Below are 18,475 nucleotides of genomic sequence, written 5' to 3'. Positions count from 1 at the left end.
CTTTTATTAAACATCACAGGCCTTTCCACATGCATTTGTATTTATTTATTACACTAGCCTGACTTAGTAGTAGTTCAGAGCTTATCATTGTTACTATGGAAGTGTTCTTAAAGTGAGATTGTTTTTTTATTACCCAGACTCACTGCACACACAAACACAGATGTTGCTACTTTGACTGATGATGTCTCCAGCAGAGCCAAAGGGTTGTCAGCCTCCTGAGTAGTGTAACAGTAATAGTAGAACAACTTCACTCCTCAGTGTCCACAGGTGTGTGTGTGTGTGTGTGTGTGTGTGTGTGTGTGTGTGTGTGTCGTCAAGGGAGTATAAATCTGGCCAACGAACCGAGCTTTCTGTTCCTTCTGCTTTCCTTCATTTCTTTGTCACCTTCTTTGTCCTCCCCCTTACAGTCTTCCTTTTTGTCACAAACGCATCATCTGCACTTTGCAGTAATTTTTCACAAGTGTCCGATGAGCCATAGTAGAAGGAAATGGGACGATCACACAATCAGACTCAATTGCAAGCATTTGGCAAACACCATCCAGCAGCCTGAACTTGATGTTGTAGCTCTTGGTGGTTTTCTGTCAATATCTATCAGAAAGTGTTTTTCCTCCCCCTCCTCCTCACCTTTTTCTTGGTTCATCACACACTTTTTGGTTCTCTCTGCTGCCTTTTCATCACACTTCTGTCCACCTTTTTGTGCTTCATTTGTGCCCTTTCGCCTCCCTCTACTCTTCCGACTACTCATCCACCTGGCTCCCCTCCCTGCGCTGTCACTGGCATGATGTCAGAGCTTCCCTCTGCTGCTGAAAAATGGAAAATGAAGATAAATTGTCCCTAATAATGTGCTCATTACGCTCCATGTCCCTTTCAGAGAGGAAAGAAGAGAAAGGGGGGAAAATAGCACATCTCAATGTCTGCATTTTCATTTCGCCATCCAGGCTACCGGGGTAGTTTTAGCTGTGGTGCAATCGAATTTTTACCCCTTTAGGAACTTTCATGCGTAATGATTTTCTGATAATCATCCCAGTTTTCTTTGAGGAGTTCCGTTTGTTTAGAGAGGGTTCTTGAAATGTATTTTTCTTGAAGGATACATTCAGCTGCATCCATTTAAGTGTTTGTTTCTCCAGGGAAAGCACGCGCCAAGCAGCCACCACCCTTTATCCAGCCTCTGCCAAGTGTAATCTGTTAAAGCCACGGTGAGAGGACTGAGGGGGAGAATTAAATGACTATAACGCAGCAGGAATGTGGGCCATTCATCCTCAATAGACAGCAGTATGTTATTTCTCCCTGACAATTTGCAGATGCCTTTAGAAGTGACTGCAGCCCTTCTATCGGGGGACAGATTAGTCTCTGCTAAGGTTGTTTGAATGTTGCTACTTTCAGGAGTCAGGCTGCTGAGAGGCAGAGATATGCATGAAGGTTCCTGTGCCTGGGAGATTCTCTCCCACTCACTCGGTCACAGCTGTGCCAAAAGCTCTGTTTATGTGGCTAGGCTTTACATGGAATGAGAGGTCTCTGGTGGTCCTAGACAACCTCATTAACCCTCTTTTCATTCATCCTCTCGTTCGCATCCCCTCCTATACTCTCGGCTACTTTCTTTTCCCGCCTTTCCTTATGTCTTCCCACCACCTCTTCTCTCTCCATCTCCTACCCTCTCCAAACCTTTGAACAAGAGAAGCTGAACTGATTTCCTGCCAAGCTGCTGCTAGTGGTTATTGTGCGCACAGCTATGGCGTGAAAGGCTGCCTGCACTATTGAGTGCACACAGTGCACTTCTTTACTCTGTTTTACTACTTCCTTCCAACCTTAGTTTATGTCTTTGTTTATATGGCTATGGAGTGGAGAGTCAGAGCTTGGGCGTTTCTTTAGGTTTTAGGGGGTTAACTTTTTTTTTTTTATAGGAAACACACATAAACAAAACAGACAAGCTTTTGTAGGTTATGATATATTTTAGTTTTGCCTTATTTCAACCCTCTTTACTTGACAACACTTTGAAGTTGTCAAAAAAAATACTTTCATTAGTGAGGGAAAATCAGTCAAAAACAATCAAATCTTCAATATATAAATGAAGTCCACAGCCTTGTTTAAACCTTTCCATAATTCAAGGACGTTTGCAGCACTCGCCATCATTTAATTTATTACTATGCAATGGCTAAAAAGCCAGTCTCTAAATTTAATTTAGAGTAAATGTTTTAAAATCTGTCATAACCTTGACAAAAAACTGGGTGCTTTGTCAACACTGTTTTACCCAAAATGGATTGCACTTGTTGTGATCTCTTCCATAAAATGCTCTTGCTGTCAGAGAGCACTTAGAAGCTAGGACACCATTTTTTCTCCAGCTTTCAGGTCAAGGTCAGACTGATATTTTGGCAGGAAATGCTCATTTACTTGCAATTTAGACTTTGATAGAATTTAATCTGTATTTGTGTGTTTATTTGATTCATTAGGGGAAAAGACCTGCCCACTGAGCCTGGTGATACGTTGACCTTAAAGCGGAGTTATTCTGCTCAATTCCAGCTCTGTATTTTAGTTTCTGGGTTCTGTATGATAGGCGGTAGGGCTGTGCGATATGACCAAAATCTCATATCCCGATATAAGAATTCTATCGTCCGATAACGATATAAATCACAAAAATGTAACATTTTCTGTAAATTCAGTGAATCTCGGGCAGCTCGACTTGCGTGAAGTGTTTCCAGCTGCGCGTCATGTAGCTGGAGTCGAGTGTTTTAACCGATGCATGAAACTATACATTTTTAGACATAAGTTGTAAAGGCCGCCGTTTTCTTTGTATTTATTACACGGCGTGCTGCGGGGAAAAGCCTGTTCTAACGTTTGAGTCTAAGGTCTATTTATTAGCACCCTGCGGCTCTTTTTTGCTTCTCATCCGTAAATAATCTGCTCTTTCACGTGATTCAGTTTATTTTGAAAAGTCAACAGGATCTTGAGCTTTATTGTGAAAGGTTTATGTGGAACATAAACAAGCGGACACGCGATTCTGTTAACGTTGTTGTTGCTAACCATAACACATAAAAACAGGCTCTTGTCCGTCTGTAGTGTGGTTATATAAAATATAAGAGAAAGAGAGAACTTTAAGAAATTAATATAACCACTACAGTGACCATCAAAACGATGAAAAAATATTGCCGTAAACAGTTTATTTTACGACACCACGAAACAAACGATAGCGTAAAATGAAACGGTAGACATTTTTATATCGTCATCCGATATATCGTTATATCAAACAGCCCTAATACATGGTTTAAACACAAATCTGTATCTATCTAATACTGGGCTTTAGTGCCGCCCACCCTCCCACCCCAGTTAATCCATTGTCTGAAACAAGTTTTTTTTTTTTTTGTCCTTTCCTTCAAGCCAACTTTCTTCTTATTGGTTGACCCTTATAAACAGAAGGCAAACCACCTGCTGTGCTCACGGGTATAAAACTGTGTGGCTGAGATAACCGTATTAATTACATCCCATGTCTGTGATCTCAAAGATATTCAAGAGTTGGAGAAATTCTCTTAAGCTGAGCCTTTAGAGCAGGCTGAAGCCTAAGCTTTCGGTTCACAAGGATTATTTTCATATATCTTGTTATTTAAAACTTTGGACATTTTAAGCATAGACCACTCTAACTGCACATGTATGACTGAAAATACCGGTAAGGAAAATCCTTTTTTTAAATCTGTTTTTTTTTGTTTTGTTTTACAACTTCTGCTAATATCAGCTAGTAACTTGGACTGCAACCATTATTTCAATAAAACTACACCATTAAGCTAGTTAGTTGATTCTCTGCATGTTTATTCAGATTGAGGTTACCAGGGTCCCCTAACCAGCTGCCCAATGCCTCATCCTATGCTTGCCTCAGTGCATGTAAAGGCTCTGTGTTTCAGAGGTCAGCCTCAGTAGTCTACCATCTACATCTGAAATTTGTACTCGTCTTGCCTCCAGAGTCTCTCTGCTCACAAATGAGGCAAATATGTTTATTTATTAATGTCCTCAGTCTCAAATTGTGACAATACTCCCTCATTTAGCTGGTTCTGCATGGCAGAGCTCGTGTTTAGCAGCAGTCTGTGCCTGAGCTCATGCAGTTGGAGAGGACCCAAGTGACGTTTGGGGGCTTGTGAAATGTGCAATAAGCAGTAAGTTGCCAACTGTATACTGGCCCACTGGGGTTCACGGCTTAGTGAGCTTCAGTGATGTGAGGTTTAAAACAAACATTACTTAAATGGTGTTTGTTTAGGTTTGTTTGATGAGAATGGAGATTAAAGAGGAGCAAACGCCTTTATGTCCACGCTGTCCTCTACAGTTCATCGTACCAGTTTATTTTTAATTGGTCTGTAAAATAAAAATAAAGTTTGGACTCGTAACCTTTTTTTGCGATCTTCAAAATGCGACGGTAAAATCACGACTATTATTCTGCTTCTTGTTATGTCACAGCAGAATAGCTCAGCTCTGAGTTTAACTTGATTAGGGGATGATTGGCTGAGACATGCTATAATTGTGGTCCATTTTCAGACACTAGCCCTTGGTTATTTTGATAGAAATTTTGCAGCCCATTACCCCCTCCTGTTTAAATTAACAGGGCCCCCTTTTTAATCAGATTTTTCATCCATTTTCTTTTCCTTCTTCAGTACAAATTCTACTCAAATGAACTACCCTCTCCTATCGATTGTTTCAGTTAACCATTCTGTGTTTTGGGGAGCAGGGAAATGAATTTGCTTTTTCAAGTTTGAGTTGGTATAGAGTGAGAACAGATGGTGCAGGTGTATATGTTGCCATGCACATTATATTGGAGCCAAAAGTTACTCTTCCAAAGTTGCGTCATAACATTATAACCACAGCAACTTTTGTTGACGTCTCATCGTCTCTTTAAAACATAACTAGGAACGCTTTAATCATATTCTTATGTTCCTTGAGAAAATGTCAACATGTCAAGTTTTAACTTGTTTGTGGTTACATATTAAGGTATTACAAAGGCCTTTTTTTTTAATGATTTTTCTTTTATATACTCTCATCCAGTCATGGCAAAAAGAAAGATGACAACACGTGTCGTGTTCTTTTTACACACTGGGACATAATAAAAATGAAATTCCTAAAACCAGCTTAATATAACCTCCAATGAACTACAAAACATGGCATATTACACATCGATTTAACAAATCAAGTGTTCTTATGTCTCTTATTACTTCCATAGGTAGGTACATAGTAGCCAGTAGAGGCAGTAGCAGTGCTGCTAATCATATGTTCTCGATTGAGCATCAGAAGTGTGAGTACCTCTGTAAAATTTCAGGTTTTGTCACTTTGTTGGCTGGAGCTCTCAGGTGTGTGTTAACACATAGCCAAGTAGGGAATACATTAGCAGTGATCTTAAAGGGGCAATTGATGCTGCCCATAACTCTCAGCAAACAATTTGAAGTCTACATTGAAAAAGGTTAATCACGAGTGGAAAACATTCAAGACGGCGGCCAATCTTTCCAGGAGTGGGCGTCCCAGAAAATTCAACCCAAGGTCACATTTTGTAATGCTTGGAGAAACTGCAAAATAACCCAAGAAGTACATCTCAGACTTTTAACTACCTGAAACTGTGCACAATTAGTAAAGTACAATTTAAAAAAGAAAAACCTCTGCATAAAACAAGTATGGGTTGCTTTTCTCTTTAAAAAGAACACGGCAGCACAGCTTAGCTTTTCAAAGTTGCAGCTAAACAAACCACAAGACAAGATGGTTGGCCATAATGCATGGCACCACATTTAGCAAAAAAACCCAAACAAAACATTACCACAAACATCTTGCACCAACAGTGAAGCACGGGGGTGGATGCTGATGGTTTGGGTTTGTTTTGCAGCTGCAGGATCTGTGTGCTTTGCAGTCTTTGAGGAGTTCATGGTCAACTCAAAGTTTCAACGTGTTCTAGAAACAAATGTGAGGCCATTTGTCCAACAGATACCTCAGCCTGAGTAAGACACTGTGGCTGGACCGTAAGAGAGCTGGAAAGAAGAGTGGGCCAAAATTCATCCATAGCTGCTGACTAATGGGATGCTTTTAGTTTTCCACACATTGCTTCTGCATTTTGGCATCATTTATATTAATCATGGCACTGGCTAACTTGTCTAACTTGCTATTGTTTTTTAAGACCTGGTCAAGGACTGATTATGTCCTGATAGGTAAAACCTTACAAGTGACAGAGTGTGCAAGTGTGCGATTTCACCTGCCTACCATGTGACACAATGTCAGTTTGTCAGATTGTTGGCCATGACTGCACAACCTCGCTCACGTTTGTTTTTGTTGGAAGTTTAGGCATTCCGAGGTTGGTAGAGTGAGACATAATAGCCTTGCTTCCCTTTATATGGAAAGACCCAGAGCAGTGTGATGTTTCCTCATTCTGCTCTTGTTGTTTTACATCTGACCCGAGTCTGAGTCAGACAGAAATTGATGCTCGACTATGCCTGCATATCCTGTTAAAGTGACCTTTGTGAAAGGGATTTTTAATTAGACAATGGTTTCCTTTTCTCACCCCCGTCAGGAGAGCTTTTTGCTGATTATAGCGTTTGTTTGTTATGTGAAACACTCTGTTGTTAATGGACTGATTGGTTTGCAGTGTCACTTCGGTATCTGCTCAGTTCACTTCAGTGACTCATTTTAGTCATTTCAACCAATATTTAGCATTTGCTTGTGCCTAGTTCCTGTTCACAAAAAGAAGCAGATGTGGGGTTTTCCCCAACTCATGTTTTGTTTTGTGTTTTTGTTTCATTTTTCATACTTTACTGACAGTCATATTTCTGTGAATTGAATTATTTCTTCAGCATGTGCAGTGCTTTCTATTCATTTTGATCAAGTTTGAAAATTGATTTAACCTGATACATAAGATAGGATCCTGTGAACATCATGTCTGCTTTTGTTTTTGTCAAAACTGCATTATTGCTGTAAAGCGATGCAGTGTCCCTTTTGTAAATCAGTGAACCGCACACAACAATGACATTAAGTTTGACAACAAAAGAAGAGATGTTGTTTTCTGAGATTGATTATCTAAGTCTACCAAGTATCAGGTGACTTAAGTGACCTAAATACCGTAGTTTGGGGGGATCCAAGCACTCTTGCTGTTTCTTTTTGCAGCCACCATGTTTTCCACTGATGTTTTTAACACGCTGATACAGTTATCCTGTAAGAATCATGAAAACATGCCCTGAAAGTCGCTGTCTTGGTCTATAATATTTTGAAAAGACACAGACACTAAATTCTTCCCATTTATATTCATTTGCAGGAATACGGAGCTCTTACGCCAGTCAGCACAGCCAGCTGGCCCCGGACTTAAGGTCAACCATCTCCCCAGACCGCCACATCGCACCAATCTATGAGGATCGGACGTACAAGGGCCCGTTGTATCGCAGTCCCAGCCACACCCACCAGAGCACGCTCTACAGGAGCACATCAGGTTGGCCCCACATTATTATTAACTTTTGGACATTGTTACTAATAATAGTTAGTAACAGTCTCCCTATGATACTAAAATTATGCGTTTCCCTCTCACAAGTAAGAATTTTGCTGCCAGATTGTTGGAAGAACCTGAGTTTAGTGTCAACAAAAGTGCAAAGCATCACCTACGCTCACAACTGCTATGAAATACTTGCTGTGGAGCCATGGGGAACATTTTTTAAAAGTCAGAAAATGCTTTTCCTGTCAGTAAGTTGAGGTGGCACAACTGTATGTATGCAGCTGGTTGCAGATGAATCTAGCCAGCAGAGATGGGTTAAAAAGAGAAAGCTTGAGAGAGGAGGCAGAGGACATCGTATACCGAGGTAATGTTTTTCTTGATGCTACGCGTCCCCTGCCACTCAGTGACATTGTTGCACAGATAGAAGCTGGGAACCCCTGCAGTACCTTACAAACAACACAGTTTTTGACTTGAGTGTGTTTGTGTGCGACAGATCAAATCTACTAGAAACTCCATTTACCATCTTCTTTGCTTGTGCTGCATCTTCGTGCGGTAGAGCCAGGTCAGGATGAGCACAGAATTTTTACTCTATACATCCTCACATCAGAAGTGCCTTCTTCCTGTTATGTAGTTTCTTTGACTTTAAGTGTGTCAAAGTCTTTGCCATTTAATCCAGGTGTCTTTGACTCTTTCCCATATCCCCCATGGAGGACTATCGCTGTCCATGTGGGGGTCGGACATTTTTCTGTCTGCCCTTTAGCGCACAGTATGTTATGTCTTTCTTTCTTGCTTTTCTTTCTTGAGTTCTACTTTTCGTTCTCTCTTCCGCTGCCTCCATTTCCATCCTCCCTCCACTGTCAGACAGAAATGGGTGAGACATGAGTTAATGGGCAGGTTCTGATATGTCATCCTGCCACAAAGGAGTCCATTACCCATGTGTCACATTGAGAATGAGAAGAAGGATGAAGGGGACAGCTTGGTTAGCCACATCCACAGCCTGTGCTCTTCCAGCTGTCCTGATGTTGGTATTTTCCTCTCATCATCTCTCCTGCCTCGGATACGCATGTTTAATTCCCATGACGTGCACGCGCACTCCATTCAGGCTTCTCCTCGGCACACCGGAGATCTGCTTAGACCGATAAGTTCACTAATAAATGCTATTGGTGGTATGAAGAAGCCCCACAGACAAGCCACTGTAATGTGTTTATTCCAGCTATACTAAGAAAAGGCGAGTGGGATAGAGCTGGAGGGGGTGTTCAATATGGGGGCTTTGTGAGAGCTATCTCATTAGAAAAATCCAATTTGATCCCACAGTTTTCTTTGTTATGTTGTGAAATGAAATTTCAATGGGCCATTTCCCCCTATTGGCTTTCCATGCATTTTTGGGGGCTTTTTCTGGAAGCAGGCAGTGTACTTTTTTGTGCAAGCAGGAGCAATGGAAGTATCGATCTTTTTCTGAGAAGGTGAGAAATGGAATCCAAATAGTTCTTGTAAAATTGCAAAGCTGCAGTATGTTGTTTATAATTTCTCTTCCAATGTCTTTGGCTGTGTAAGGTTACATTTTGGGAGATAACCACGTTGCGCGGTAGAGCTGCTGCCCAACATAGAAGTGCAGTGATGCGCGAAATTGTGTTTTTGGAGTAACCCCACCAGTTGACGTCTTGGCTGCTGGTAGGAGGGAGTTTGAGCACGCTCGTGCCAAGTTCTGTTGGATGGAGGATAGAGATCTGACCGGCGCAGCAGTCACGCTGCCTCATATCACGTGGCTCCGGTGAGAAGGAGGGCTGAATCCAAGCAGCTTGTTTATGCCGTTCTGTTTGTGACCCATTGTGTTAAAAAACTAGGTCATAATACCATTCGGTGCAAATGAAAAGAGGAAAGATGACTGAAGGGAGGTGCTCTCAGGCTGACTTCTTTTCTCCTTCTTTTGGAGCGCGCCTTGGTTTACCAAATTCTGTCTGCTTTGTTTGGCAAACTTAGCCCGAGCATAGGATGTCTCAGAGGAGCAAGAAGGCGGTGAAGAAAGGATTTGTGGATCACCAAGCAAGTTGAGTCCTCCTGTCCTCTTTGAAAACCAGCAGGATCCTTCTGGCTAACACAAGCTTGTAAAAGCAACAAGAAGTAAAGAGGTCTTTGAAGGAAAAGAGTTCTGCTTTGTGCTACCATGGGAGCTGTGTTTTATCCTCATCATTAATCTGTTCCAGATTTGAGAATTTGCTGAGCTTGTCAGAACAGCAGCATGTCTGTATTTCCAGCTTTGTTTAAAGATGTATGCCTATGGCGGGGAAAGCTGGAAGTTTAGCTGACGACGTCTAGACGCTGCTAAGATGTTTTTGTGTTTTTGGTCTTGTGTTTAATCTGAATGATTTGGATTTATCCCTTAGGTGTGGGCAGTCTGCAAAGGTCGTCTAGCCAGCGAAGTGCCATGACCTACCAAAGAAACAATTATACTCTTAACACATCAGCCACCTATGCTGATCCCTATCGCTCAGCACAGTACCGGCCTTCCGATCCCAATTACACCCGCCAGGCTGTTGTCGTGGATGATGGTGCCGCCCGCTCTCCTTCCATAGACAGCATTCAGAAGGATCCGAGGTAAGCTCGGCACACATTTCACTCTATTTCTATGCTTCTGTTTCCCTAAACCTATTCTGTGGTTAGTAACCAGTGTAGTGTAACATAAACCAGTAATCCAGGGGGACTACTTTTGCTTACAAGGCAGTCCTGTTCTGCTGGGTCAACACCGGTGTCCTCTTACTATTCAAACAGTGAACCTCCTGGGTAGACACGCACACACAGCTCTGGCCGTTAAGCTGGCTCAACTATGCCTGGCCACTTAACAAAAGATTCTCACATGTGCTGAAGTGCTGTGTCTGCTCTTGTCGTGCAAGCGTAGAGAGTGGATTGACATTTGCAGTGACCCTGCTCATTGGGAAATTTGTTTACACTTGTTTATGCTCTTGTCTAAGTATTTAAAGTGAGTGCACCATGCTTATTTTATGTGACACCGGCCCATTCTGGAATGGCGTCAGAGTCAAAATTCCTCTAGAAAATTAATTTTAACATTGCTCCTGTCTAGGAAAGACTTGTTAGTTTAGCTCAAAGGCCACAAATTTAGTTCTAGCAGCCTGGGATTGTGGTGTGCATAATTCAGTCAGTGTGTCAAAGGTATTTCTCTTACAACTTAAGCCCCTTTCACTCTTTGCTTCTTTTCCATTAACCACTTTTCCCTAGATGTCTTAACAGGCAATTTCACTAGGTTGAATCTATTAACATTCATGTATCACTTTCAGCGAGGCAAAAATTTGACCTGTGTGCATTCACATTAACGGATGAGCATGCACAAGATTATAATGTACTCATGCACAATCTTCCTCATATGGGAAGTAGTGGCTCTGTCAGTGTTGGTGTATATTTCTAAATGAAGAGTCTGAATTAGGGATAATAATTAGCATGAGTGCAGTTAAATGTTGTTGTCCTCAGTAGTCAGAACCAGAAGTGCCGGTCGATTAAAGTACTTATTGGTATTTTGTTATTGTGCAACACTAATTCAGGCAACTTGGATCCAATATGGATATAAACTACAAATTGACTGGTTGGCAGAGGTCTACAATCACAAATCATTTTGTCTAATTTTAAGTTTGAAAAATCCATTATTAGTATCTTAAAAAAGAAGTTTAGATACAATGCATTCCTTTATTCTTTCTTTAATGTGCTACATGCACAAACCCAATAATCTAAGTGTGACCTAACTGGACCTGCAAATGTAACTTCTTGGCTCTATCAGCCTGTCCTCAGGTGCTGAAGAATTCATTTTCAGGAAAAAGGTGCCTGTGGTTTTTAAGGAGGCAACCTTCTTCCAGTCGCTGCCGTCATGCTGATACCTTTTCACCCCACGTGTACTTTTAGAGAGTTCGCGTGGCGTGACCCAGAGCTAACAGAGGTGATTCACATGCTGCAGCACCACTTCCCATCAGTGCAGGCCAATGCAGCTGCCTACCTGCAACACCTGTGCTTTGGTGATAATCGAGTCAAGAATGAGGTAGGTGTTCTACCACTAATCCCTTACACTCTTATTACAGTGAGTTATTTCAACTTCTTATGTTATTCAAATTTTTTTGTTAGTTTATTGGGCCAGATTTTGGAGATGTGCATATACTTTACCAAAAACTCTTAATATCTGGCAGATGAGAAGAGCAAAGCCAGCGACAGTCAAAGTGAAAACTGGCTTTTTAACTACAATTTTGTGGTATGACTATAGCAGTAACTTTGAGCTCTGAGTTAGCCTGTATAAATCATCCATCCATCCATCTGCTCTATGACAACTGAGATTGGTTGGAAACTATCCCAGTTGTCCTAAGGGGAGCGGCAGGGAACACCCTGGACAGGTTGCCAATCTGTTGCTGAGCTAACACGTGCAAACACGCAGCTATCCGTGCTTATAATAACACTTAAGATCAATTTGGAATCACCAGTTAATGAAACCCCACTAACTGCATGTCTTTGGACTGTGGGAGGAACCTGCAATACCTGAAGAGAACTCACACAGACGAAAGGATATACACAAATCAGCCATTTTATTACTGGTGCAATGACTACACCTAGTTATTCCATGAATATTGAATGTTGTCTCTATGTCTGAAAAACTGCGAAATACAACTGCTGTCGTTTTTGTACAATCATCTCCTTCAGCTGTGATCTATCTTATATGTCACACTTTACTACTTTACTAGAAGGTAAAACCTATCAGCGTGGGTTATCTCATACGAGCTTGTGGATTATAGAGAGGTATTTTTTTTAATGCGTGTTCCAAGAGGTTCACAATTACTTTTCTGAGCTAGTGTCCGCTTAACAAGCAGAACTGATGACTGGAGCTGTGAAAATGGAATTTAGGTCTGGAAGTGTGAGGCGGTCAGACAGTCAGGTGGTCACTTTGACACAGACAAAAGAAATTATTTGTAACTAGGAGATGTATTATTTGGTCAGTTCAACTCGTCGAGCTGAAAAAGTTTAGAGCTACCAAAGAGTCACAAGAATGTGCACATAGTCACAATCACACTGCTCATGCACATCAGAAGCAAGTATATTTAAAGAAAAAACATCCACAGCTTACAGCAACAGTTAGAAAAATAAATAAATCCAAAGAGGCATCTGCTCTGGATTTGTCCTTTCAGACATTAGCATAATGGTGATTTTGACATATAAAGACTAAGATAAGTTATGAAGACAGTATTTTTTAGATACTGTTTTTCTTGGATGCCGTATGACAGAAGAACTTGATTCATATTACAAAGCGAAAAGCAGGGAGCTTTTTTTCAGAGTACACATTGTTCTGTTCTCCAGAAGGAAATGTAAATCCAGTTTTCTTTTAGTCTACCATCTCCTGTGGTTAAGGCTTTTTCCATGGTCATATATTAGCATTTCTTTTCAAAATAATTTGTTTGGTATGAATAAATTCCCTGTGCGTAGATTCTCTTGTCACTTGAATAAATGCATGATTTTTGTCCCCGTGTTTTACAGGGAAAGTTTTAAAAAATGTTGTTAGTGGTCAGAATCATTTCACATCTGAAAATCCTGACTCCAGGTGTGTCGACTGGGAGGAATCAAACACCTGGTGGACCTGCTAGACCACAAAGTCCTTGAAGTCCAGAGGAACTCCTGTGGCGCTCTGAGGAACCTCGTGTATGGCAAAACTATGGATGACAACAAGATCGCTGTTAGGAACGCCGGGGGTATCCCAGCACTGCTCCGTCTCCTTAGAAAGACTGTGGATGCGGAAGTGAGGGAGCTTGTGACAGGTTAGTGTGGAGAATGCAGGAACTCTAAGGGGAATTATATGCTTTAAAAAATCTGTCAGGGCATTCATCCACACACTTCTCTGTTAAACTTGAAAAGAATCCAAATTACACTTCATTCACACGCACAAATAGATTCCTCGAAGTTAGTCAGATCTTCACATCTGGGCCATTTCTGATCGGTGAATAATTTCGATTACTTGCTTTTTATTTTTAGCTCGCAGGCTAACTGATTCACTGACAAGTCATTTCAGCACTGGTATTATCCAGCATCAGACACAGCAACTTTACAGAATTTGATAAATGACTTGCTGGGCATTACATGAGAGATCATTACAGTACAGTTGCAGTGGGGCTGTAACTTATGAATCCTGACATGGTCTCTGAAGAAGCTCGAGGTTGTTTAGTGCTGCGTGTCATGGTTAACTGTGGATTACTGCGCTTAAAGATGCTTTGAATAAGCTATTAAGCAGACGGCTTACCATAGTCTGTTCTGAAATTATGATTGTAGTAATAACTCAGGTGTAGAGGCTTTTCCTTAAGTTGCTGCTACTGCTGTCACTGCTGCTTATGACATATGCAACAAAATAAAACCACATTTCTGTGGGATTCATGCTTTTTCTTTTATTACTTAGGCTGCCGTTTTAGCTCCTTCTCTGTCAGAAAACAAGCGTTCCTGCCAGTGGGCTTGATAATCCTCTCTCTCTCCCTCTCTGCGTTGGCCTGTGTGCGACTCAGCTGCATTTGTGTGTTGTTTGAGGTCTGCAAATAGGGTATAAATCCGTGTTGTTTAGGATCAGGGTGGAGCACTACAAAAATAAGCAAGCCAAGACATTTGGCTCCCAGGTGGCAGAGTCAGCTGTTTGTGCTGGACTCCAAACCCCCGGTCTAACATGCCCTCAGGTTACAATCCAGCAGTCCCCCGAGGGTGAACAATACGAGCCTGAATATGAACCCTTTTGTATTGTCTGCGAGAAGATAATCTTCAGCTTCCTTTTCTAGTAGAGCGTTTGTTGACTCTGCTTAAAAAGGAGAAAATAATCATTCTCACATTGGAATCTACAGTCTCTAAATTGTCTTTCTTCACACTTGCATTTCAGATGATGCGCAGGCATTTCCAATTCGTCTCCTTTAGTGCGATCTCTGTTTAGGTTCTTTTCCTTTCCTTTCTTCCACAGAAAGCCTGATGTGGGTAATTGGTAGTGCAGACCCTAGGAACAAGAGTAATTTGAAAAGGTCAGCAGGGTTGCATCACCCTGGTTAATGGTGCGTTCCATCTGAAGTCTGAATATTCAATTGGAACAAATCAGACTTCCAACTCAGAAAGTCAGAGAAGCCCCATCAATTCTGATTTAACTATCCAAGATGGCAACAGTGCAGGTAATCTTCAGTAAAATTGTAAAACTTACAATCTGAAATATTACTATTGTGTATTTGTGACTCACTAAATGAGCCATACGCAAATGTGCTGCAGCTGTGTGTTTTTAAAGTGCAAAAAACCCAACCACTGTGCTGTGTTGCTAGTAATGCACGAATGGCTCCACCTTGCTGAGGAGCAAAACAAATGCTGTTTTTCCTCAGTTTTCCAACTTTACTACTGCAGCGTCACTCCCAGCTCCAACATTCGACTTCAGAGTGAAATGGAAAGCAGCACAATTATAGCTGATGAGAAACGCCCACATAAAGAGCTTTCAGGTGGATGACAAAGACAGCCCACACCATAGCTTAAAGTGGAGAAGACAGACATTATTCACTCACCCACAGCTCCTTATGAGGCAGCTTTTGTGGGATATTTAGAATTTGAATTAGAACACCTTCTTTAGTGTCGTTGCCAGTGGAGTTCGATTATTTGAGCTTCTATTGTCATCTGTGCTTCATTAGAGCTAGCTATAAGAACAGGCCACTCTTGCTTCAGGTCATGGGTCATGCTGGGGGAGACTCACAACCTGATCTCATCCCTTTACCTGCCTCCTCTTCCAACAGCTGTTGTGGTTATTGCTCTGTTCTTAATCACTTCTTCAGATCCAAAGGACAAACACACTGCTCTGTTATTAGCACCAGTAGATGAAACACCTGAAACTGCCATTCATGCACATACACACAGTCGTGCATCATGACTCCAGTGGACTTTACATTAACTTGCTTCACTTTTACTGACTTTCTTTAACCTTAACCTTAAACAATATCTGCTACTAAGCATAACCTGAATCTAAACTTATCTAAACATGTCACTGTGTTGAAATGTAATGATTTATTGTATAAGGACTTCTTCCCCAAAAGGAATAAACGTCCCCATTATATGACAGATTTAGGCCCTTAAGACATGAGTAATACCTGGACAACAAATACACATACACACACACACACACACACACACACACACACACACACACACACACACACACACACGCTCTGTTATTGCCCTGTTCTGACGTTTTATCTTGGTTTTACTTCCAAAACTTTGCTCCACACTGATTGCAATCAACATGCCAAACACTGTTTTTGCATATTCTGGACTTTGAAATATTAAATGACTGTTTAAACAAGAGCTTTTTTTTTTTTAATTTAAAAAATAAATGTTTGTAAAAGATTACCTACTTCTAATGTACATACAGAGAAGCTGAATGGCATTAACCCACAAAGCTAGTTTTAGTTGCCAAGTCTTGGTGTGATTTGCTATGTTTGTGTTCTTGGAGAACAAAGAATGAGAAGATTAATAACCTTTTTTCAAGTGATAAATGATAAAGGTAATTTCATCTGAAAATATATCCATGACTTTCACTGCGTGCGGGGCGCAAAAATGAAAAATGCTCACTAACCTCAAAAGTACAAGCCGAGCTGATTTAGTCGATGCAGCATTAGAGATCAGACAGTACTGAAGCTTTTTTTTTTAACTCCAAAAATTAAAAGGTTAATAAACTGAGCCGGTTTTTTTTGGATGATCAGCAGCTTTATACTAACTGAACTGAAAGACGACCCAGTTATTGCTTCGCCAGGCAAAGTCGATGACGTGTCGACCTGTAGTTGAAGACACAGAAATGGTCTCCGGGGAGAAGTGACACATTTGGGGAATCAATCAAGATCACTTTCATTCCGCCTGTCGAAAGTGTTTAGCCTCACTTGGAGTGAAAAATGAGTGATTAATGAAAGTCAGCTTTGTTGGGCAGCTAACAAAATATACAGAAGCATTTAAATCACACCAGAGAGTTTTTGGACTGAGTCACAGACATCCTGGTGGGTATTGAAGTCATTTTAATAATTATAACATGAGTTCAGCTGACTAAATTTTCCAAAGTCGTCACCCACACATATTTAGCAAATGCAGCATGACATAGGCTTGCAGGACTGCATTATGACAGAATGTAATCAAATGCATTGGATTAAGTACTGCTAAAATGTCAGAAAGCTCTTTAATTTCCAAGATCACTGCTTGTAATATTTTCAGATTTTATTTAGGAGTCTCTCTGTCTCTCTCCTTGTGTCTCGTTTAGCCTTTCAGTGTCATGTGTCCAATAAATATGACAATGCTGACTGTTGCGACACACATTTTCTGCAGGATACAGGTGTCTCAGTAGTCAGGATGAGTCTGTTCTTTGTGTATTTCTGTGATAAAAATGGCAGAACTGAAGTTGGTAAAAACACCAAATTTGCACAAGTGGGTGACTTCGATTAACTACATGTAAAATTTGGCAAGTGGCTGCTGATGAGGGGAAGTGGTGCCAGACTTACTCTGAACTCTGCAGGCAACTGTCAGCCATATACACCCAATAATCATTGCAGTTCTGAGTCACTGTGCCAGTGCAATCCCTTGTGGCCATTTAGTTCTTTATCTGTGATCTTTAGACGTTTACTCTGTTTGTGTTAAAAACCCAGAATGCGTTACAGCTGAGCTACTTCAGGGCAAAAGATATGTCCATTTAACTTCCTTAGCTGTTCTAACCACCTTCAGATTATTTATTTATTATTTTGGTGTTTTTTTCTCCATGCGTCTCCCTGTGTCCTCCTGCGCTCTCACAATTCACAACAATGTTTACCTTGGGTCAGCGTTTCAAAGGCAGGCCAAGGCACTGGAGAACAAGCCACTGAGTAGGGAACAAGGTTGACGTCGGTGCCTACAAGCATACATCTGTTCCGTCTGACTGTCAGGTGTAACTTATGGGTATTGCTGCTGGTGTTGCACCACTGACAGGGTTGTCAGTCACACCTCAGTGAATTCTCCAGTTGATTTCTCCCGACATGCTGCCTCCACAGGATCAAGTCTAAAATCCAGCTGAGAACATTCTTCCTACAAATTGACATTCAGTGGCTGTTTAGGAACTTGCCAGAGGCAGAAAGAGTGAATTGTGGAGTCAGAAGAAGAAGCAGGGAGGTTGGTCAGTGGACATGAGTGTCTTATCACTGCATTATTGGTCCTATTACAAGGCAGTCTGTGCGTGTCCCGTGAGAAAGGTAAACACAGAACTGAATGTGCTGGTGGAAGGAGCAAAGGTCAGTTAGTGCAGAATTAAACTGAGTCCCACTGAGTCAAGTTGAGCAGAGTCTACTAGTCCGCCTGACACAAAGCACAAAATGCACAAAATGACTCTTACACACACACAGACACACACTGCTGCCAGGCTCCAGTAAGAAGCACGTGCTGCATGTTAACTTTATAAGTTGCGTATCACATGATTTTCAGTGCCTCCCTGTTATTTTAGCATAATAAAAGGAAAGTAATGAAAGTTCACTAAAGGACTTTAATGGGTTTGAAAGCACTTTGATTTAGTGTTAATAAGGATAATGGTAAGAGAAATTGTTGATTAAATGACTGGCAGTGGCAGAGACCTTGCCGTCTTGGCAGGCATATATCTGTCTGTAAAGCTTCTTCCCAGCAGTCTGCCTCAATCGGGCTCTTGGGCCATATTACAGAGTATTATCGTCTCCATTGCTTCAATCAGAGCAGGACGGAGAGGCAGCTTACTGAAAGAAGATAAACAGTGAGGTTGAGAGAAAAGTAGCCAGGAAGACCTGTCATTATTTGTTTTACCTCTCCCAGTAGTGTGTCCATGTATATTACGGAGTTCCATGTAATAGCTTCATTGGTCTGTTGATCATGTGATGTGTTCTGAATGCACAGACTGAGGTGAGCAAGTGGTAGAGCAACAACAGCAAATGGATTCATTAACATGAAGCATTAAGCACTCACACATGAACCACTAACACACATGCACACTGTACTTGAAGCATTGTTTTGGCTGCATTTTGAACA

General features: G+C 41.3%; 1 protein-coding gene across 5 annotated transcripts in view; it reads left to right on the top strand.

Moving 5' to 3' along the window:
* Positions 1–18,475, top strand: part of pkp4 (plakophilin 4) — a 92,406-nt gene that overhangs the window by 63,578 nt on the left and 10,353 nt on the right. For all 5 annotated transcript variants that reach the window (XM_085434109.1, XM_085434110.1, XM_085434111.1 and 2 more), the window contains 4 exons: positions 7,262–7,432; positions 9,817–10,027; positions 11,342–11,474; positions 13,017–13,230. In XM_085434109.1, coding sequence (XP_085290235.1) covers positions 7,262–7,432; positions 9,817–10,027; positions 11,342–11,474; positions 13,017–13,230 — 729 coding nt within the window. The remainder of the gene's footprint in view (positions 1–7,261; positions 7,433–9,816; positions 10,028–11,341; positions 11,475–13,016; positions 13,231–18,475) is intronic.

This window comes from Copadichromis virginalis, linkage group LG16 (assembly GCF_057382275.1).
Source record: "Copadichromis virginalis isolate Kocher_CV1m ecotype Utaka linkage group LG16, C_Virginalis_male_GT1.1, whole genome shotgun sequence".
Lineage (NCBI taxonomy): Eukaryota > Metazoa > Chordata > Actinopteri > Cichliformes > Cichlidae > Copadichromis > Copadichromis virginalis.
Note: the sequence above shows the minus strand (reverse complement) of the source record. Positions and strands in the feature narration are given on the sequence as shown.